General features: G+C 35.2%; 1 protein-coding gene across 4 annotated transcripts in view; it reads left to right on the top strand.

The window, feature by feature from the left end:
- The window catches only part of CASK (calcium/calmodulin dependent serine protein kinase), a 217831-nt gene that overhangs the window by 79464 nt on the left and 118894 nt on the right, over nucleotides 1-19473 (top strand). For all 4 annotated transcript variants that reach the window (XM_064473093.1, XM_064473100.1, XM_064473111.1 and 1 more), the window contains exons 3-5: nucleotides 4586-4691; nucleotides 13427-13504; nucleotides 14385-14457. In XM_064473093.1, the coding sequence (XP_064329163.1) occupies nucleotides 4586-4691; nucleotides 13427-13504; nucleotides 14385-14457 (257 nt within the window). The remainder of the gene's footprint in view (nucleotides 1-4585; nucleotides 4692-13426; nucleotides 13505-14384; nucleotides 14458-19473) is intronic.

Here is a 19473-nt window from a genome sequence, read left to right on the forward strand (position 1 = left end):
TGCTGAGGTCTCAGTGTCAGCCTTATATGTGCTTCAGGGTGTTACTTTAAACTAGAACTAGTCTGGCCTTGTGGCCTGTTCAAGACTGGAGTGCATCAGGCACATTTCTGAAGCACATCATTCAGTTTAGTTATATCTGGAAGAATTCCCGTTGGAGTCATCAGCAGCTTCTCCATGATGCGCACCCAGGGATGGTAGGTGAGAATGACAGAACGAAATGAAAAAAGCATATTGATTTCCTTTTAAAACTTAGTACGACCACATCTATTTGAATTACATATAATCATATTCTCACTGTACAAAATATATAGGAGCATTTTAAGCAAGTAGTTTACTACTGATGTAGATACTTTCTTTCAAAATACTGTCATACCGAAGCTGTGGCTGGAAAACTAATCTTTTAAAGGACTGAGCCTGGAAAATCAGAATGCTGTACGTTTAAAAATGGAGTATGTCTTCCATCCTGCTAAGAAACTTGATGCTGTCCTTCACCAAAAAACATGTGGCTGCTACAGTCTGCTTGTCACTTTTAAGATGTTAAAATGGTGCTATAATCTAGGCTGCTAGTGAGCATCTAATTTTTCCATGCTACAGGATACCACGAGCATATTTTCAAAATACGTTCCGTATGCATTAGATGTTTTAAAACCTTGGGTGTCAGATTTTGAAAGGAAAGTAGGTGTTTGCCAGAATTGTCAGAGATGCGTAGGATATTAGGGTAGCTAACATCCATGGAAATTTTAAGTGATGCTCATGTTCTGTATTTCCTATCAAAGACTGACATAGCTTTCTTTAAGGTTATTTAGAGCAGTTATTTGTTTAGTGCTTCCAGTAATTAATTTTCAGTGTTGTTATCCAAAAACAAGGCTGCATTTTCTCTCTGTGGTGGTTGTAACTGGGAATTCCCTTTTCCATCTTAGAAGCCTGAACTTTCATGCCATTTTAACATTTCAGTGTCTCTCCCTAAATAATTAGCCATTTATAAAATGGAGACTTCAACACATCTTCAGTTGCTTAAAAAACCCTCAAAGTTTTGTAAACAGAGTGTGAAATTCTGGAACGTTTACTGGTAACAGTAGTTTAATGCTTTTAAATGCTTTTCAAATTATGATGTAAAGTATCAGACTGTGTGCTAAACAAGTTAGATGAAACATCGCTTCTTTCTCCCTATTGTGGAACAACAACTTTCATGCAGTTGGCAGACAAACTTTTAACACTTGCGCTTTTAAACCTTGCTCTTCTATTTATTATCTCTGTTGTCATTAATGTTTAATTTTGAAAGAAGTGCTGACAGAGAAGGCTTAAACAACAGAACAGAAAGTCATTTCTTCAGCCATACCAAGAAAAGAATAGATAAAAATGTTCAAAAAGGCTTCAAATATAAAGTAAAATAGTCCAGCAATTAAAAGATGACAATTTGTTTTAGATTCTAAGACCTTGTCTTGCCTTAAGGTATGTTCTTTTAGCTAAGTGTGGTTTACCAGATAAGGAGACTGTTCTAAATATGAGATGCATAACTATTAGTAAACGGTACATGTCACCTCTTGCTGCTTAAAGCCAACTTAGTCCGTTGGCAGATTCTAGAGTTGTTGTGAAGCTCTTTTAGGTGTTTAGAATATGAAAGGCTTATTTTGATATGGGATGTGTGGGACCTTTATTACTATGTGACATGGCTAAAATAGCAAGAGGTTTAGAAAACTTCACAGGAGGTAGTAAATAGTTCCTATGATGTTATATTCAGAGTGATAAGTTACAGATAATACAGTGGCTCACAAGATAATGGGATTTTTCTTGGGAAATCTTCAGTTACCTGCTCGCAGCCAAACATCTGCTTGGTTTTATGTTCATAACTGGAACAGTATATGTAGGCACTTGGGATTTTAATTACCTCTTGAGGAACATGCGGAGATGAAATTTAATCCAGTCTGGTAAAAGCATTTGATAAGGGATTGAGTAGGCAATGATGTAATTTTTTTAAGTGAAAACAATGAAATATATGTGCCATCTCTGCCTTTTCTCCTCCCTCTCCTTTCCTTTTTAATGGTCTTAAACATGGCATATTTTGACAGTTGGATCACAGTCCAAATAGCCTGCAGAGTCTCTCACCTCTTTTCTGCCCTGTAGCTTTGCTGAATCAATGTAGTATGTACTTGTCTGTCTCTATATACCTAGTTTTCTTCTTCGTCCTTAATAGGTCTACTGTTGAATAAGTCCCTGCTGGGGACTTTGTAGTAGGACTGCTGTAGGGCTTTTTTTTGCTTTTAGCTCCAAAACCCCTTAGTCACACAAAGCCTTGTTCTGTGACTTCTGTTCATTTGTTTTCCTGTTTAGAAATTTTATTTTCCACTTTCTCCTTCCTCTGCTGCCTCAGTCTGTGAGCAATTGTTTCACTCATGCAATATTACGGAAAGGAACAAGGTAAATGGCAGCATGTATTTTCTTCCTCACAGTTCTACTTCTCTTCAAAATATAAATAAAGCCTACAAGAAACTAATAAAGTAAACAGCCAAAATAAACTATTTTGAACACATTTTTTTACCTGTAAATAAAGCAGAACTTTTCTGTAGTTTCCTGTTGGATTTTCACTTTGCTTTCCGTCTAAAATAGGTATCAGATACCATGGTGAATTGTGGTAGCATTAAAGTCATTGTGAGACAAAATAGAAGTGCCATACTTTCTGGAGATCATAGTCATCCACAGAATCACATAGTTTTTCTATTCTTTTATGCTATCTGCTGATATGCTTACCTGTGATCTTATTTCCGAAAGACAGGATGTGTACTTCAGTGAAACACAAGGAGAGCCTCAGTGTCTAGAAAAGAGGTGGTAATCACTTAGTGTCAAATCAATGCCTAAGCATGATGGAAGGGAATGTTACAATATGGTTTTAGTAGTTCCTCTGCATGAAGGTGATGTAAAGGCTGATATGCAAGTATTTTCAACAATGAAAGACATACTGCTGTTTTCTTACTTGATAGAAACTCTGTATAAAGGACAAATTTTACATTAGTTTCTTTATCTGAATTTCTTCTGTATCAGTGAGAGAAAGCTATTTGCTTCTTTTTGCTGCTCTCTTTGAACTTCCTAAGATGACATTACATAATGGTTTCTAAGGGGTTGCTCTGCTCATTTTGCTTTTAGATTATATTTGCAAGAAGGGAGGAAGCACATGATGCAAGTGTAATATGTAAGTTCTAGGAAGAAAATTTTTACTCTGTGAATATGAACAGTTTTCCTGGGTTAAAATTCAGTCATTTCCAAATTCTGAGCATTTTTCTGAATTTATAGATTACTAAAAGATTGAAAGTCTAGCATAAATCTGAGTAACCTGTTAAATGCTTCACCTGAAAGAATGTTAATCTCGTTGCTTGTATTTTTGAATATTATTGATTCATTTTAGAAGTGCAAGAAGGCACATATGAAAATGGTGCATTTTAAATTTCTTTCTACTACTGTAGCACAACAATATGGTAAACATTCTCAAACCCAAAAAACGTATTTATATTTTCCCATAAATACATACGTAGGACATTCTTGAACAATGAACAATTGTATGGAAAGAGAATAGAAAAGTAAAACTTCTACTTCAGAATACGAAGTAGTATTTTCCTCTCTTCTCAAATTACCATCAAGGTTATTCTTTCAGGATCTTGATATTTTTCTGGAATACTAGTCATAAGTTAAAAAAAGTTTCAGGATGATTAAGTAACAAAAATACTGAATTGTTTCAACAAAGCAGCAAAAAAACTCCGCACTAAATTAATTTTCTTTCATTTTTTTACTAGCAGAAGGATTGACTTGTGATCAGAAAAAGTAAAACTGTTTGATTAAAAACAAAATCTCTCAAGCTTTGAGAGATGCCACAGTGGTTTCTGCTCTTTCTTTATTCACTTTTTCTTCTTTTTTCTCTCTTCTCTAGAACAGAGATGTGAGCTAATATATGCTGGTTAATTTATGCAGGTGTCATTTCATATATTGTGATTTAAAAAAAATATCCATATATAAGAAGTAAACGGCAAGAATTTTGAACATAAGAAAAAAACTTCTTTACTTACGAGGGTGATCAGATATAAGTTTCCTAGACAGGTTGTAGAGTCTTCGTTCTTGAAGATGTTCAAAACCCAGCTGGGATGTGGTCCTGGGCAGCCTGCTTTAGTTGACCTTGCTTTGAGCAGAGGGATCAGACTAGAGACCTCCAGGTTTTAATAGTTACGTAGTGTGGTAAAAGAGCCTGTTTTCTATATTTGGAGATAATTTCGCAGTGCTACTGGATATTTAGGATTAAAATCTTGGTATAGTCTGCATATGTATGGAGACCTCTAGGTCAAACCAAGAAAGCCTATTAAGTTTTATGTGTTTATATTTTCAGATCTATGTGAGTTTTTTAATTTAATTTCGCACTTAAGTTATGAAGGAGAATAATCAAATATCATCTCATCAGTGTTCTTTATAAAGGTGAAAGAATTTAATAGAAATTTCAGATGTGTACGTGTTTCCAAATGTTGTGTTCTAATCGTTTTCAATGCTTTTTTTAATTTAATAGCTTGGTTATGTAGCTAATACACTACCTTATTATCTTCCACAGATCTGAAGAGGGAAGCCAGTATTTGTCACATGCTGAAGCATCCTCATATTGTTGAACTACTGGAGACATACAGCTCAGATGGAATGCTTTATATGGTCTTTGAGTTGTAAGTTTCTCTCTTCCATTTTACCTCTCTCTTGCATTTGCTAAATAAAATCCTAAAAGTATGTCTGCTTCCACCTGCTTGTTTTGTAGCTCAGAAGTCTTGAGTGCTATGGAAATATTTTTTTCTGGCAAGTACATATTGTCCCAAGTGAAAAAAATTGTCACACTGGCTAAGTGGCTAACATCAGGCTGATTCGTTATAGCATGCTTCCTAAGGGCAGACATACTGTTTCATTGATGGCTGCCATGTCCCTAATAGAATACATGAGAATGAGTTAAAAATCTGCTCATAGTCATCATCTTTGGGAAATTGATGATATTCTAGTCCAGGTGTGAAGTTTTGTTTGTTTGTTTTTTTTTTTCCAGACTATTGTTTCTTTAACACTGCTTTTCCTTTACTTGACAAGAAAGTAAAGCTTGTTGGAGTATTTAAGTATTCCTGTAAATCGCTATACCTGTTCACATCACTTGAAAAGAGGCATTTGTCTAAAAGCTTTGTTTTGGAAGTTCAAATCTAAGAGTTCGGTTACCATTGGCATATGGAAGGTGAACAAAACATGACTTTTCAGCAGTGTAAAGTGGGTATTTTTAATCAACAATGAGAAACAAGAAGGGGGGCAGCCCCTAAATTGGCACATTCCTTCTTTGGGGGAAAATTATTAGCCCTTCCTGAGTTTGTTTTTGTCCTACCCGGTTAGCTAAAACCTGACATGCAGAATGCTAACTGCGTCTTCTGTATTCAATCTTCCTTCTCTTCTCTGTACCTACCAGCTCTTCTTTTTATGTTCCCCACACATGCATTCCTAGTGTGTCTGGGCATATACCTCTTTAATTTCTCTGATCTTCCTGCATTTTGTTTTCTGATGCATTTAGCCTGCTTACATTGGAGCAAGACACATCATGCCGGTGTGTTAGGTCAAATTGGTATGCCCCCTAAAGCCAAATATTTGATGCAAGATATGCACTTAAAAAATAATTCTCACATATTAGCTTTACGATTGAGGTAGAGAAAAAGTTAGGTTGCAAGAGCAAAACAAATTGTTGAAAGCTGAAAGTTGTTGCTTGAAAGTCTTCTGCTTTTTTTTTATTTTAGGTGAGTTTATAAACCTATGATTGGGTGAAATAATTGTTTTATGCTTTCCTTGCTGTAATTTATCATTCAATACTGACTTGGTTTTTTATTTCGTATATCCCAAAGCGTGGACCCAGGGACTTTAATTACCCTATTATGAAATAATTAGGTACACCTCGGGGAGACATACTATGATAATTAACAAGATTTTGAAATGGCAAAAAGGTTTTACTTCTATTTTTACCATGCCAGTAGCTCAGAAATATGATACAAAAGCAGTAAGTATTTTTTAATAATAAGCCTAGTATAATTTATGTTTGTATACATAGAAAGTAGTAAGATTACTATGTAAATACTCTACCTGACTCCGGGCCACATGAAAGAGGGAAATATGAGGCTAAATTATTTGAAGGATAATAATTCTTGACCATCTCATATGTCCTTGTCTCCCTTGAACAATATAACACATCACTCTCTTGTAACAAACAGCGATAGAAAATGAGACACTTGGAATACCTGTGCTCAAAATGTAGCAGGGAATGGAACAGTTGTGGGCACAATGAGTTATGCTTTAGGGGGTGCTTTGGTAAAGTGATTCAACAGAAGACTGATGTTTGCTGTGAAGTAAGACTGCATTGTCTGAGCTTGATTGGTTTAGTAGCATACTATATAATTGTGCCCATAAGAAGAAACTTCTGGTTAGTACAAAAGCATCTATGTATTTGTAGGTAACTTATTTTCCCTCATACTGCTTTCTATTCAATATGCTATTATTATAACAAACTTAACTGCTTTGCAACTAAGTTCTGTCTAGAGTGATAAAATATATTTTATTAGGGTCTAGTTAATCTGAAATGACAGAAAAGGGAAATGTGACACAGATCTTAAGAGGAGATATAAGCCCAGCTGCTGATGGGCTATTTGTGGACTGGCAGGTGCCTTGCATGAAAATTAATTCACGGCCAGCACATGAAATGCACACAATAACCAAATCAAAAACTTTGTACCATCAGTTGTGCCTAAATGAGACATAGGTCGACTACTGTTTCATAACAAGTGAGCTACATGGAGCAGCTGCTTAAATGACCCTGAGTATCTTGCCAAAGCTATTGTAACAAAAATGTACAAGTTAAATAAGTAAACGCAGCATGTATCTGTTAAAAAGAGATTGTACAACTCAGGAATAAATACAATCTGTGCCCAATTTTGACAACTTTTGTTACAATAAACATTAAAAAAATCAAGTCACAATTTGTAGAAGCACTGATGAACATGAACAGTAGCGATGATGTTTAACACCAAAAAATTAGCTATGTTTTTAACCATTATTTATACACAAATTCAAGCACTCTTTAGAATGGGGTGACCATGTCAAGTTACCCGTAGGTTGCCATTAGCCATGAGGTACTGCTGTAATAAACTGCACAGAAGCAGTTGGCCGTAATAGATTAAGTGCGTGCATAGAGTACAAAGCAGGTCGTGTCCCAGACAGTCTTAGTCTTAATGTAAAATTGTTATTTTAAAAGAATTTAGATATTATTATATCATAAATAAAGTATGTGCCCGTGCCAAGTGATTTTCCACACATACCCCCGAGCTGCTCCCCAGAAGGGTGAGGGACTCTTTCTACTGATGGAAGAGATCCACTGCAGCCTCTAGAGAGACCTTGCAGCTGAGACAGGGTCAGTGATAGCCTTTATCATACAGGCACAGTTTTCTTTCCCATTCTGTGGTGTTATTTGCTAACAGCTTTATATCAAATGGATTTATCATTAGTCCTGAGTTGACTATGACCTTTTACCTAATCCAAGCATGTAGTCAATAAGAGCACATCAAATAGACACATTTTACAGTGTCAAACTGGATGAGAGCAATCTTTTTATTTTTTTAAGGCTGTGCCTTGCAAAGAACAAAATAATATATGAAACTTTCCTGCTATTTTAAAAAATTACATTTGGGGGGGGGGCAATCTTGTTTATTTCTTTATTTGTTCAATATTGTGCTATTCTAGACAGTGCTGACCCTGTCACATGATGTTTGCTTGGTAGTTCCATGCATGTGGTGGGGAGGAACACTATTTTTACATAGAATGCTGTTTTCTGTGTTGTATATAACTATCGCTTTTGCTTTTATATTCTATTGCTTATTACTTTTTTTTTTCCTAATGACTGTTGGTCTTTATCAATAAGAACACTTTGAGAAGGGTCAGCTACCTGCAATTTTTCTAAAACAAAGTAAATTCCATTTGAAGTATCTGAAAGCCATGTTTTAGACTTAAAGTATGTTATATGCTGTTTATCCTCAGTATACTCAAAGTACGTGGACTGAGAATACTTACCTTTCATGCTGAAGAGCTCGGATATATAAGTAGTGGGTGAATTGCAAATATCTTAATATCTGGTCATTTGCAGAATATTGTCTCGCCACTATATGTAGGTCGTTTTGCTTTACTTAGAGCATTCTAAGAGAGATTTTTCACATGGGATATTAGAAGTACTGATCTTACTTATATTTACCAGTTATATGTATATAACTATACAGCCTAACTTTGCCATTTAACCTAGCTAGCATGTAAAAATGCTTTAGTCTTAAAGTCTCAGATTCATAAAAGCAGTACTTTAAAATGATTGCAGTTACTTAGGTTTACATTAAGCACAAGCTGGTGAGCATTTAAATGACGGTACATTAAATCCTGCTGCTTTGTTGAAGTGCTTAGAGGAAAAAAATGGAGAAAATGAATGCTATCTCTTTATTCTGCTTTGTTACAATACTGCAAAATAGCACAGCTTCTTAATTTATGGAGTGAAAACTTTTTTCATTATTTTACTTAATCATGTCAGGATTTTAGTTATGGTTTTATTTTTAAATGCAGTCTCACCTGTATTCCTTCACCTTTTATATGGCTTTACTGTACTTCTTTCATACTTGCATAATGCAGTATCTAGGATAAAAATAAGTCTTAATTGTTAACTTCTAAAAGTAAAATCAAAAGAAACTAAAATCTGTATTTTTCACACCGAAACAGGTTGCTGTGATTACTGAAAGAAGACAGTTTCAGATGCTTCTAGGTTTAATGTTTGGGCCAGATTTTCAAAATATCCAACAAAAGGAAAAACTTTCAAATTCATTTTTAAAAGTTACAATACACTTAGAGAAGTCATTAAATTAGAGCTTCTGTCTGTCTTAACTTCAGATGTTTAAAAATTCCTCTGAGCCATCTCTGTATGTGCTGTTTTTTCCCGTGTACTGAAAGGGAACCTAAAGTGACTAATTCTAATTTTAAATGCTTTAAGAAAACCAAATTCCACCAAGTATTAAATATTCTGACGTCAAACTCTGACATAAAGACAGATTTTTTTTACTTGATAAAACTCATGTTTACACTGTGTTTGTATTGGGGATTTTTTTGTTGTTCTTTTAACATGTTACGCATATTCAGTACATTGTAGCCTCAATACTTGTGGAGACAAAGTGTAGGCAATTATCTGGTCTGGGTATGGTGTTTCTCTTTTTTCCCTGATAGCCTGTAAACTATTGCCTGATTAGAGTCAAATGAAGCAATAGAGAATTTAAAGCTAACTTACGTTTCAGGAGAGAGAGATCAGGTTTTCATCTTACGTTTGCTTAGTATTTATTGATTTCATTAATTTGATGGACAGGAATTAATGGGAAAACAGACTTCATTAGTTTTAATGCTTAACAAGCAGTCTTTGGGGGTTTCCTGTTGACAAGGCCAGACATAGAAATCAAGATTTTTATCTTGGATGAGATTTTGGCTCTTTTAAAATAAGTGGCAAAATTTGGCAGAGCAACTGAGAATTCAGAGCATTGAGACATTCATGCACTGAAATCTTGGCATTATTATAACTTTAATTATCACAGGCTATTAAGTTGTGTTATTTTAGTAAAGCTTCGGAAGACCCACTTTTACGCAAAATTAATTGGTAGAAGTCAATATAAAATACCTATGCATACTTGTATTTTCAAGAGTTTGTATAAATATGAACTAATTCACACAGCATTACTGTAAAGTGAGTATTTTTGTATGGCCTCATGATACTTGCTGACATATGGAGGTTTTAACATTAAATTGGAGTATGGAGTAAAGATTTCAGGTTAGGTACAGTCCTACTGTTACTGCCAAAACCAGTGCTTTTTAAGTATGCATATGTTCTTTCTTTCATGCTATTTAGTAGGTTTGACTATCGCTATGAAAATGCTAGTAAAATATTGTTTCCAAGCATACCTATTTAGAATTACTTACGTCTCCTAAGATCATCTTCTACACTGTGATTTAGGAATTAAGTATTACTCGGTAAAGTTTGTCCATTGTTTGTAACTAAATGGAATGAGTAAGTTTATGAGAAGTACTGAAACTCATCTCTTGGCTGTCATCAAAATGGTAAAAATACCTCAATCTAAAGTACTGAAAAAGCCTCTAAACAGATGCTGAGAAGGTAAACTCAAGAAGATCATTTAATTATCTGGAACGAGCTAAACCCTGGATGCATGGACAATATATAGGAAATAAGAGTTTCTGTACTTTTTGGTCTTAATTTTCAGAGGTTGCTACAGAAGGCTTCAAGAAAACGTTAATACTATATTTTTAACGTTAATTTATGGCAGTTTATTTGTATTCAGTGAAGATGGCAAGTATATAAAAACTGTCCAACTGAAGGAATAAATGCCATTGTGCACAGACCTTTAACATACATGGTACAAAACTCAGCACACTCAGAAGCAATATGCCAAGTCTTTTTTTTTTTTTTCTTCCTTAAAGTAATAATTCAATTTCCTAAAGCAGTGTTTCTCAAACTTTCTGATTCTTCATCAATATATTAAGTTGTAGGCCACATCTTATTAGGCCGTCTGCAATTTCAAAGTTATCATACCCCAGTATTAAAATGTGGATCTCTTCTGGAGTATACTCTCTATTCTTCAGAGTGACCCTTAGCCTCAGAATGTATTTCTGCATTAAATATGACTGAGGACTAAACTTTCTGGGCAGGTTGCAACTTATCACCAGCTTTGTGCAGAACAGTAGAAAGATTTTCAAGGTACAGAGTAGCACTGATCAGAGCTACGGAAAGAAACATTTTTCCAAAGGGCTGAGATCCAGGCACAGTTCTGCTAAAAATATGAAAAAATCAATAGTAGAATATGGGAAATTGGGGGATATAGTTTGGATAGATACCCAAACAATTCAGACGTAGTGGTAACTCCCTGTTCAGAGTTTCTTTAGCTGGCACTTTTCAGTGTAAATACCATAAACTGTCCCAGTCAGTTTATGTAGCTTCCGTGAGTGCCCTCCACTGGTATCAGACGTTTCCCTCTCAGATTATGAGTGAGGTGTAATTTTACCAACCTCTTTGCATCATGCACCTGTGTCTTCAGCATGTGTATGTCTCTGTGTGTTTATCTGAGTGGATTTAAACTAACTTATTTGTTTTATTTTTATGGTTTTCACATGTCTAATGCCGATACTCCTTACAAAACCTTGAGACTTCCTTAACTTCCATTTCATTGGTATCTCAAAACTTACTGCTCTTGCATCACATAAGCCTTTCAGTTTCTGCAAAGTCATCTTTTCATTGTGATATTTCTGAGATTTTAGTCTGTTAGTGCACTGAATTTTCTGGGGTTCCTTATAACTGAGTCTGACTCTTGCTTTTGCAGCCTCAGATAGATAAAAGTCTCAAATTCAAACTGCCACTTACTGTTACAAAATTTAAATGAAAAATGCTGGTACGTATAAGTGGGAGGTGGAAAAACATGTTAAAGACTATTCTGATTAGAAACACCTTGTTTAATAGAAAAGTTAGTGTAAAGGAATGACATTTGGCTCAGTGTCTCAGCAACTACTGACACTGCCAAAAATCTTGAGCGCCTCTAGATCTTTATTTTTCTGTAGTTTCTAACAAGTCAGAGTGTAATTAGTCTTCTAAAGGGTTCTGCTGCTTCATGGGAATGACATCTCCTAATTCTTGGTAGTTAATCATATATTTTTTGTGTTCTGCAGTGCTTGGTGATGCTCGGGTTTCAGGTTTTGTTTCCCATCTAACTGAAATAAATTGTTGGGAGGAAGCATTGAAAGGAAGATTGACATGAGGGCTTTTTTCCAGCAAGCTAGCTAAATCCAGATTTATGCTGTTCTCATTGAACGTGACCCTGTTGCCACTATACAGTACTATGTATAGTGCAGCACAGTATATTCTCGCTCTGAGTGATATTTAGCTCTGTAACAGACTAGCTGTATGAAACTGAGCAAGACAGAAAAATTACTAGGAAAACCCCCAGAGCAATATATTGATGCAGTGATAAGCAGTCATGGTTTGGCAATATGGATTTCCAATTTGAGGGGCTTGTTAAATCGGTACCAGGTGCCAAAATAACTGGCCAGGAAATTTTTTATCCACCTACTTAGATGAATGCACATTTCTTTTGGTCACCAGTCTTTCTTATAGTTGTCAGTGCTCTATCCACATGATAGTGTACTTTGCATGGGGATACCTTTTGGATTTGTTTGGGAATTAAAGCTTCTGCATGTTGCTTGTGACTCTTAAGCAGAAGTTTTGCATTGCAGCTCTGTAACAAAGCAAAAGTGATTGCACGCTGACATTCTGGGTAGCTTACCAAAATGGCTCTGATAATGTTGGCTTTCTAGACACCTTGCAAAATTTTTTTTTCCTTCCCCTTGAGTCTGGTGGAGAGGAAAAAGAAAAGGTGTGAAGGCTGAAAATGACATTAAAATCGATATTTCTGTAAGTGCCATGTTAAGCATGTATTATAATATATGATTTTTATTGTTCCTGTTAACTCTTGTTACTCGCTCCTTCTCCATCAAGCAGTGAACATTTTTAGATATAAATCTGTCTTGGATTACTTTCAGGAGGATGAAAAGGAGGGCAGTTATGCCACGCCAGGTTGCTTTGGTTTTAGAGAAATGGTAGTCTAATTTTAGCCTAAGGACTATTAATATGCATACATCTAAAGGTGTTATACTACTCATTGTGGGAAGGTAGGTTATTGGAAAGACTACTGACAATTAGGAGGGAAAAGAAGAAAGTATCAAATATCAGAGCTAGTGATACGGTATGTGCGCTGTCGCTGTTTTCTGGTGCCTTCAGTGAAGCTGTGAGGTGTGAAATATCGTCTTGGCTCCTTAATTATGCCTTTGAGACTGCTAACTGGAAAGACTATACTACATTTCTAGAGCATTTTTTAAATTCTTCATTTAAAATTCAGTTTAAGTAATATTTTTGTATAACTACAGTCTTTATTACAGAGTTGCACTTGTAATGCCTTTAAGAACACACTTAACATTATATTGTGCATTAACTGTTAACTTGCAGAGCCTTCTTACACAGGGCATTGACTTTCTGCTGTCTTGCTCGTGTTGCTCAATGAGCGGTTTAAGCAATAAAAGAAATGTTGGGTTTTGCTGATGTTTCGAGAACTGTTATATGACCTGAGAGCATGAAACAGTTAACCTGTGGCAAGACACTTCTATTAGATTACCTATTAAATGCTGGTTTAGTTAGTGATGCATTGTACATGTATCCAGAGTATTTTACGTAAGTGAAATAAGCAGATTTTTTGGAACATTTTTATGTAATTGATTGTAGTTATCAGTCTTAAGCATTTTTCCCTTTTTTTACCTGCAGTATGGATGGAGCAGATCTGTGTTTTGAAATTGTGAAAAGAGCAGATGCTGGATTTGTGTACAGCGAGGCTGTAGCCAGGTATGGATTATAATTTTAATTAATCCCACAGCATAAATGGAAAATAATGGAATATACTGTTGTACAATCTGGTAGCTAAAAGTTGAAATACTATAAATATTCCTGTTTCCACATTCTGAATGTTTATTACAATAATTAGCATAATAAAAGTAGAATTTTGAAGCATTTTGTCCTTGACTATTTGTGTATTTGGATGGAGTTATTGAATAAAATACGATTTCAAATCCAATACTTAATTCTCTGTCTTTGCCTTTTATGGTTCTCTCATATGATGGCATTCAGTGACTTGCCTGGCAGGTGTGAGTGTTTTGGTCTTGATAGATGGAGTAGTCCTTTTTTATATATAGATAGATATAGATATATAATAGTAACGCTCTACCTGATGCAGCACAGGATGCTGTTAGCTTTCTTGGCGTTGTAGTATGGTCAGTAATCTGTTAGGGGATCCTTTGGACACGGGGGAGAAAGAAGTTAGTTGTCAATCTGCATCAAGCAAACCAAGATCTTGGTTCAGTCCCTTTCTAGCTAAATCAGGCACTGATACTCACTTTTTTCCTTTCTGTGTTTTGTTATAAAAAAGTGAAGGCTCCTGACTTCCTCCTTATATGAAGTAGAATTATTGAACATTTGAAACATTTACAAAATGGAAAATGCAGATTTTCCTTTTCTCATTTTCCTTGGCTTCAATCAGAATAATCCTCAAACTTTAGATTTTATTATTTATTATTATAAACACAAACTCCATTCCACTGAACTCTGTATATTTAAGGTAAAGTTGGTTGATTAGTTTTATACAGTTTGACTTTTAAAACTTATTGCTATTCACCTATAATAAACTATCTCCTGCAGGTTTGTCATGTACGATGTCTTTGTTTTTCAGTCATTACATGAGACAGATATTGGAAGCTCTACGTTACTGTCATGATAATAATATAATTCACAGGGATGTAAAGGTAAGGGGTTTTAATTCTTTTTTTTTTCTTCACCACAGTAATACAAAGTACTGAATTTTGATTTCTGTAATTTAGAGGAACGGGGAAGCTGTAGAAGAGGAAGCTATATTTGTTGAGTGTATGTTTACTCTTACTGTGCCATGGAAAATTAGTGTCCATCTCTAATTGCATCAATATAGAAGTTTTAGGAGGTCTTTATTCACAGAAGTCATATGCATTTGATTGGAACTTACTTTGAAAATCAGTTTAATTTCTAGTTTTTGAATGTTCATATGAAATCTGCTTGCATTTTCTTCTTGTTAGGAAAACGTGTATATAAATCAATCGTATAAATTAAACTGGAACCGATAGATTAATGGCATCGTTTTGACAGCATAATGATGGTCTTCATCCAAACTAAGATTTCAGAAAGATGTGCATGCTTAAATGCTACAGTATTGGTAGTGTATCTGCTTTTTGCAAGCAGTCGTAAGCATTATTATGAAGACTCCTCTAATACAAACAAGTTTTGGAGGAGAAATAGAATGTTTAAGAACAGTGTATGTACATACTTATTTTGATCTGGTGAATTTTGTACTATTTCTATGGATATTTATGGAACTAGTTTATCCCAAAGTACTGTAATGTAAATATTAGGGAGTTTTAACCTAAGTGGATTTGACTCTCTTCAATTTGAACATGCATATTTTTTGTTAATGTAATTTTCTAAGAGAGTTATTCCCACTTGTCTTCTCTAAGAGTTTGCTTTTATCCAAGGTGAGTCAAGCACTATAGGAATTAATGACAATTCTAATGAGATCTGATGCTGCAGTTTGAGAAGTGAATCTTGGGCTTTAGTGAACAGAGAAGATTAAGAGAGGGTAAGCTGTGCTTCAGATTCCTACAGATGATCTGTGAGGGAAGAGGGTATGGACTGATGATTTTCATTTAAGGAGTCATTTGGTCTTGCATACACAGGCATTGCAGACCTTTCCCAATCTCTTTTTCCTTTCCTTCTAAAATCAAGAAAGTTATCCCATGTAATAGGCTTTTTTAAGTTTGGTATTTTACATTTGCTTACAGCAAATTCTAAAGGTGGCCTCTTAATTGCTGGTAAAATGTATCATCTTGTTCTGTCTTGAGGGTTCTAGATTCTTTTACTTGTTCGTTTTTGGTACCACATGACAATTTCAGAACTAACATAATCTTTGTGTTGCTGTGCATTCCTGAAAGCTACATCTGTTTTTGTTGGGTCATTTTCTTGAACAAAAACAGATTTCAGTTTCAAGGGCCTCTGAGGGAGGCCCATTTTACTAAGTGTAAAATGGGAATTTACTTTGCAGCTTATCCAGACTCTGAAAGCTTTAAAATCACTGCTTTTATTAAATAACATCCTTAGAAGTAAACCTGTTCAATTACATGAGTGAGAAAGAATTTTTAATGTATCAGTCTAAAGTAGTGTGGACCAACAGAAAGTGTTTCAACTTGGCAAAAGAAATGCAGAAGTATAAATATAGGGTTTGGGTGTAGACCATATTAAGCTAACTGCAATATCCCAACTCTAGATGTCACTGTAGACATTGTTTTGAAAGGAAGTAGACTAAAGGACCAATTTCCAAATTTTCTGCATGGAAGAAAGCAAATTAATAAAAATCTATAAGGTTGATATGGTCATACTACGTTTTTTCCCCTCTTACGCTTTCTGTGGATGTTATATTGAACTGCAAAATGTTTGATCATTATCTGATGCGCAGGAAAATTTGCACTGTATAGGCCCTGTAAGAATTAGGTGTCTTTTAGCCACTTTTGTTCTCTCAACTGATTAGGAAGAGTTACAAGAGGTACTCCAGTTTGCTGTAGTCTGGTGCCAGACTTCGTCTGACTTGTCTAAGTGGCAATATCTACCAAAGCTTCTGGAGCACTACAACCACAGCCTACAATAAAATCCTGTGTGTTCCCAAGTCACCTCTGGTGACAGAATCAAAACATGAAAACTTTCACAAGATATCCTGTAGTTGTCGTAATTTCCTTCATTGCTCTGTGAGACGAGATGTTTCTTGAGCCTCTGTATATTATTTGACCCCCCTTCAACATTGCTCAAAGGCTTTATAATCCATGACAATTGCACCTTTGCTTCACCTTCTGTTAATGCGATCCCTCATTCATTCACTGCTTGGAAGTTGGATTATATGATAAGGAAAGTAGAAAATGATAATGCAGGAAGGTGGAAAACTCAAGACAGCTATGCATCAGAAATGTGAATGTCAATAATTTTTTCCCTTACCACAACATTTATTCCTATTCTGCCAACCCAGTAATGTAGAACTCAGCAATTCCTTTTATTCTTTCAGAACCTTGCTGTGTCAGAAATAGCCAGAAGATCACTACCGAAAGTAGCAACATTGAAATAGGGTCTTTTCCAACATAGAATGTTATTACACAGTAGTTCATATACAGGATTATCTTTATGTAAGAGAACAAAAAAAGGGAAATGGGGGTAATATGGGTCTGAAATGAGATGCGTGTCTTTTTCCATAAAAACCTTGCTGGAGCTTGAGTACCATTTGTCACTGAAGTCAGCCGCTTTCTCTTGAGCTGTCAGTATTAGACAATAATGAAAGTATTTTGTTAAAACAGTCATTAAAAAGTGATGAGTGGGAGAGGACCTTTAAAACAGGACAAAGAAACAGAAGAAAAACAGCTTATCTCTTTCTTCCAAATCTCCACTTCACTATAATCTGTCCTGCAAAACAGTGTTTTCTCTTACTTCACCTTCAGGAATAAGAAAGTAACAAACTGGGTTAGCTCTGCATTAAAGCTTTTTTTTCTATTAGTGTAAATATAACTGAGGATAATTCTCTTGTATACAACAACACATTTATTACAGGTAATAATGCATATTTGGAGATTTAATGGAACTAAAACCAAGTAACCAAAATGTGTTCTATAGCTGTAATCTTTCTTCAAGACAGAGAAAAATTTATCATATGCCTCTGCAACTCTTAACTGCGAAGGACATCAGTGATCATTGAACTTTGTTAAGTTCTGCAGTATAGAATTATTTTAATAATTACAATTTTAAAAGCTGCAAGTGGTGGTTTTGTTATAAATAGGTGACCTTGAATATTACCAATCCCTATGGCAGTTAACGTGGTGTGGAGCACCAAAAGCAGCATTGTGCATTTAGTGCAGTCACATTTAGTCAGCATTCAGTATTCTGAGTTGTTATATTCTCAGTGTTTGGGAAAAGTTGCTTTATCCTGTCTTGACAGGTTCACTGGGTTACCTGTTAGTAAGAGGACAGACTAACATTGATGTTGCTAGAAGTGTAAGTGTATAAGTTATGAAGCAAGACAGTGTTCTCTAAAAAGTGCATTTTTTTCAATGTTCAATGCAGATTTTTTCACCTGTTCATTTTTGCAAAAACTGCAATGGAATGTTTGGGGGGTTTTGGTTTTGTTTGGTTTTGGGGGTTTTTTTGGTTCGTTGGTTTGGGGTTTTTTTATCAGTAAAACATTAAGAGGTTTTAAAGTCTTCCATTGGCCTATATTGTGATGCTTATGTAGTATTTTATATAGTTGCCAAAATCTTTTTATAAAAATACCTTTTAATATAGCTGAAACGATTAGTTTAATCACATCCAGAGCTTTAGTTGCTGGGGTTTTATCCTTATTTCACTCCACATACTCCAACTTTGTTCTATGATTTCCATATAGTTTGAGTGCTTGTATACATTTTTGTGATCACTAAAATGATTGGTGTGTAGCTGAAGTCAGGGCAAGCTTGTTGGCTAAATGTAGACATAAAAAATTTTTATTATAGGTTTTTCTTCATAGTTATGAATGCTTGTTTACACCATGTGATCATCTAAATAGATAAAACTGCTAAAGCAAAAATACACATATTCTGCCACCTCTGCTGTTAAGATCCATTTCAATATTTCTGCGACTGGAAGTAAAAACACTTTTTCCAGAGAGTGGGACTAAGCATTACACACTGTTTTCCTGGTTTCAGCTGGGATAGAGTTAATTTTCTTCCTAGCTGCTGGTATAGTTATATATATCTATTTATATTTTTATATCATATATATATATAATTATATATATGTATAAAAATAATATGTATTATTTTATAGTGGTTTGAATATATTATGAGAATAATGTTGATAACACACTGATGTTTTAGTTGTTGCTAAGTACTTTTTATACTAGTCAAGGAGTTTTCAGCTTCCCATGTTCTACCAGGTGCACAAGAAGCTGGGAGGGTGCACAGCCAGACAGCTGACCCCAACCGGCCAAAGGGATATTCCATACCATATGATGTCATGCTCAGTATATAAACTGGGAGGAGTTGGCCAGGGCGCAGTAGTCGCTGCTCAGGAACTGGCTGGGCATCGGTCAGTGGGTGGTGAGCATTTCAACTGTGTGTCACACAAATGTGGTGCACAGTTTTGTATATTCTTCTATTATTAATAGTAGTAGTATTATTAGAATTATTATATTTATTTTCTCTTCCATTGCTGTCCTATTAAACTGTCTTAATCTCAGCCCATGGGTTTTAGTTTTTTCTGATTCTTTCCCCATCCCACTGGGGGGCAGGAGGGTGCTGCTTGGTTGCCAACTTGGGTTAAACCATGACAACTGTGTTGTGTGTCATATACTAATCTCAGTTGGTCCATGTGACTTGAGTCTTGATCTGTGAATAGATTTGCATGTTGATTTATGCGCTATACAGAACTTAATTAACCATATGAATTCTGAAAGCACGCTCAGTTACCGCTTCTGTCTTTCATTGCCTAAACTACTTGTAGTTAGGCACTTCAGTGTTTGCTAGTAGAATTCAAGATTCTTATTACTCTGCTTTTTGGTATATCTAGAAAATTAGTAAGGCTTGTAGGTATGTGTTTGTATATGTTTATGTAAGTGTATATCAAACTGTGTACAAAATAAGTAGAATAGAAGCTGTTCTTTAAGACCATCTTCTCTATCTAATCTTCGAATATCCAAAATGAGAAATCTGTTGCATGTTACTTTTCTT

Source organism: Phalacrocorax carbo, chromosome 1 (genome assembly GCF_963921805.1).
Source record: "Phalacrocorax carbo chromosome 1, bPhaCar2.1, whole genome shotgun sequence".
NCBI lineage: Eukaryota > Metazoa > Chordata > Aves > Suliformes > Phalacrocoracidae > Phalacrocorax > Phalacrocorax carbo.